The following is a 3396-nucleotide window of genomic DNA, read 5'->3' on the forward strand; positions in this document are numbered from 1 at the left end:
TAATATGTTTTCAATTTCAAAAAGTAAATTAAAATAAATCATGATCGTTTTCTAAAGTATGTTTTCATGGGTGTTAATCGCTTCATTTTTGTTGGAAGAAAAAACATCTGTCACACTGTGATAAAGGCTGAAAGTGAACGCAGCGAAGACGTACTGGTATTGGATGCGAGAACACACACACCACACGCACACACGCACACACACACGCGCACACGCACACACACACACACACACACACACACCTTGTACTCTCTGATGTTCGCTCTGCTCGGGGCCCCTGTGGATTGAAAAACGCGCTGAATCCATGCAGACTCAGATAAGGGGAGGAGCCGGAACTTGATGCAGCTTGCCACCGTTTCAAATGAGTTTTTAAAGGGGACTGAAGCGATCACTAATTAATTAATCAAATAATTTTTAGGGGGGCTGGGCATAAGTTTAGGGGGGCTGAAGCCCCCCTAAAAAGGGCCTAGCGACGCCCCTGGGTTCAGTAAAATAATATTTGAATGCTTTAATGTTTAACAGTTAGCTAAATTATTAAATGCCCCAGAAATAATTAAAATAACAAGAAAATCACTTAGTCTAAGTCAGTGTCTATCATTTTGTAATAGACTAGTCATTGTACAGCTAAGATATTTCAAAATAATCATACAGTTGTTTCTGCCACAAACACTGCATTGCCACAAAATAAAAATATTCTTGAAGTATAATATATTTTTGCAGTAGGCTACTAAATGCAAAAGACATCGAAACACTGGTAAATAACCAGAGTAGGCCTACACATTTTTTAACACTCGGAATTATCTCACGAGATGTGCAAGAAGCAAAATCATTATTTTAACGGTAAAGTTGCTATAATTAACTTAACTGATTAACTGATTGAAGTTCATCTGAAAAAAATCAAAGCCTAAACTACATTGACCTCCTTTTGTTCTGGAATTGACACCCCACAAGCGTCATCAATCGAGCTGGAGAAGAGGCAAAATAGGCCTCTTAAGCTTTCTTTTTATTAAGAGCTCTCATTAAAAAAAAAAAAAAGAAAAAAAAAAAATAGTAAGCAGTCCAGCTCACATATTGAAATATGCAGATGTCTGGATAGGCCTGTGCTCTATAGACCCCCCCCCCCTCCTCCTCCTCTGCCATTGGCCGCCGCGCTGTATGATTCTCATGACCAATAAACGATGGGGAATCGTGCTCTTCCGGTCAGTGGACTAACACTCTAGGCAAACGCAGCAGCACTGCACGTCGTGGAGCAATGGTGCTGAAGGAATCGAGACGTTAGTTTATGAAACGACAGAAAGGAGACGCGGACAGCAAGGATCCCGCATCTAACGGAGAATATGAGCAAGGAGGAGGCGTCATGTCGACCCGCTTCTTTGAAGTTTACCATTGACAACATCCTCAACTCCAAGTCGAGTAGGAGAAACTCTGAGAGCCGTCATTCAAAGACATCTCTTGTAGTGTGTCGGGATGGCTGTCTGCATCATCCCGGAGGCAGCGAGGATCAATGCAAAGAAGAGTCAGATGCAAGATTGCGCACCATTGGTAAGAACATTGTTTTTCATTCACAAAACAGCTCTAATGCGTTATTAGTAGTAGGCCTACTGTAATTTTTGAAAGAATATTAATAGCCTAGCCTATGCCTGGATTTCAGATAAAGTCAACAGAGAGGGAGATGGAATCGTGGACGCGCTCAAAACCGTCGACACGCGCAGCGAGAGCACGGACAGCTGCGATGACAGGCAGCAGAAGAACAACAACAGCAAGAAGAATAAACTGATGACAAAAAAGAAAACGCGCACTATATTTTCCAAAAGACAGATCTTCCAACTGGAATCTACGTTTGACATGAAGCGCTATCTGAGCAGCGCGGAGCGCGCGTGCCTGGCGAACTCTTTGCAGCTCACCGAGACTCAAGTCAAAATCTGGTTTCAGAATCGACGGAATAAATTAAAAAGACAACTGACTACTGAACTGGAGGGACCGCCTAGCGATTTCAGTGATATTGGAAAGACGGTACCGCTCCCAGCTTTATATAAAGAGAATAATCTGCTCGGAAGGTGCATGCTTCCAATGCCTCTACCAGTCGTGTATCCTGGAGGTAGCGCGCCTTACTTTTATTTCTCAAATGCCAGCAAGTATTTCAACCTGTTTGATGGAGATATATGACTTAGAAAATACCCTTGCACAGGGGACACAGTATAATTCTCATAAAAAAAAAAAATAAAAAAAACCGACAACACGGCCCAACTTAAATTTTGATAACAAACATTTTTGGCCTTTTTGTGTGTTTTGCTGAGATCATTGTTCAGCTATCGGCCAGTAAAGAAGCCGGCTTGTATTTCTATGCAAAAGCCTATTTTATTTATTGTATGCTGTACAACATGTTATTAAAATAATAACACCTAGCATATTTCAGTGCATCACATATACTGATAGAAATGCCGGTGCCAATCACCCTGTCTTCACATGGCAGGAAGTTATTAACACAAATGTTTTACTGTTTACATCATCATCATTATTATTATTATTATTATTATTATTAGCCTATTATTACAACTCTGCCAGAGATAGATTCTTGGTGCATGCCTTTGTATTTTAAATGGCCCTCCAATTCCAAAATGAGCAACTGAAACGTATTTAAGTGAATGTATTGGTTATTTTAACGCATGTTTGTATGTTTATTCCTTAAAGTTTTTTTTTTTTTTTTTTTTTTTTTTAATAAATCGTTTTCAGTATATCCTGGCCAGTTAAGTTGGCTATACTACCAGTATTTACATCTTTTATCGAGTGTCATTAAATCTTCTGTGTCCTGGCTTTTTTATAGGAACTTTTTATCTATTTAAAAACATCATATTTAGTTGTTGTAGTTTTGATAGGCTATTGAATCATTATAGCCTAAATATCATTGCAAACTAGGTCAGACTCACGGGACACGTGAGCCTCGTCATTAACAACGATAGAGTCGCATGTTCTTGAGAAATTATCTATGGCAAGCCAACAAAATCTCACCGGGAAACTCACCAAACTCGGAATAAGTCTCACGGGTACAGACCCAACGGGCTGCTTATTTCACCTGATGATATATCCTCTAACTCTGTAAAAAAAAAGTACAAACGCGGACATTGCTAGGTCAATAAAAGTTCGAGCAAATATTACAAAGCTCTAATGTGCATTTTTACACGCAGTCGCCTAGTGCTTTATGCAGCCTATAGACTATTTCAAGTGTTTCACGTCATAATATACGAGTAGTATTTTCTCAGTGTTCATCAATACATATTAAAACGAATAGCTGAGATTGATTTACGTGATTGTGAGAGCTCAACAGCAATATTTTATTATTATTATTATTATTATTATTATTATTATTATAAGTATTATTAATATTATTATTGTTAT

At 38.8% G+C, this 3396-nt stretch overlaps 1 protein-coding gene across 1 annotated transcript; it reads left to right on the plus strand.

The window, feature by feature from the left end:
• The first annotated feature begins 1180 nt into the window (after window positions 1-1180).
• LOC113039521 (homeobox protein HMX3-like) lies at window positions 1181-2699 on the plus strand. The gene is made up of 2 exons (XM_026197814.1): window positions 1181-1542; window positions 1652-2699. The coding sequence occupies exons 1-2, from the start codon at window positions 1338-1340 to the stop codon at window positions 2164-2166; spliced, it is 720 nt and encodes a 239-aa protein (XP_026053599.1). The 5' UTR covers window positions 1181-1337; the 3' UTR covers window positions 2167-2699.
• Window positions 2700-3396: the final 697 nt, after the last annotated feature.

The sequence above is a fragment of the Carassius auratus genome, chromosome 1 (assembly GCF_003368295.1).
Source record: "Carassius auratus strain Wakin chromosome 1, ASM336829v1, whole genome shotgun sequence".
In the NCBI taxonomy this organism is placed as follows: Eukaryota; Metazoa; Chordata; class Actinopteri; order Cypriniformes; family Cyprinidae; genus Carassius; species Carassius auratus.

Excerpts from the sequence above, each read along its gene's own strand:
- LOC113039521 (XM_026197814.1), top strand. The coding sequence starts at position 1,338 with ATGAGCAAGGAGGAGGCGTCATGTCGACCCGCTTCTTTGAAGTTTACC. Across the intron at positions 1,543-1,651 it reads TGCAAGATTGCGCACCATTG|ATAAAGTCAACAGAGAGGGA; the intron begins GTAAGAACATTG and ends CCTGGATTTCAG.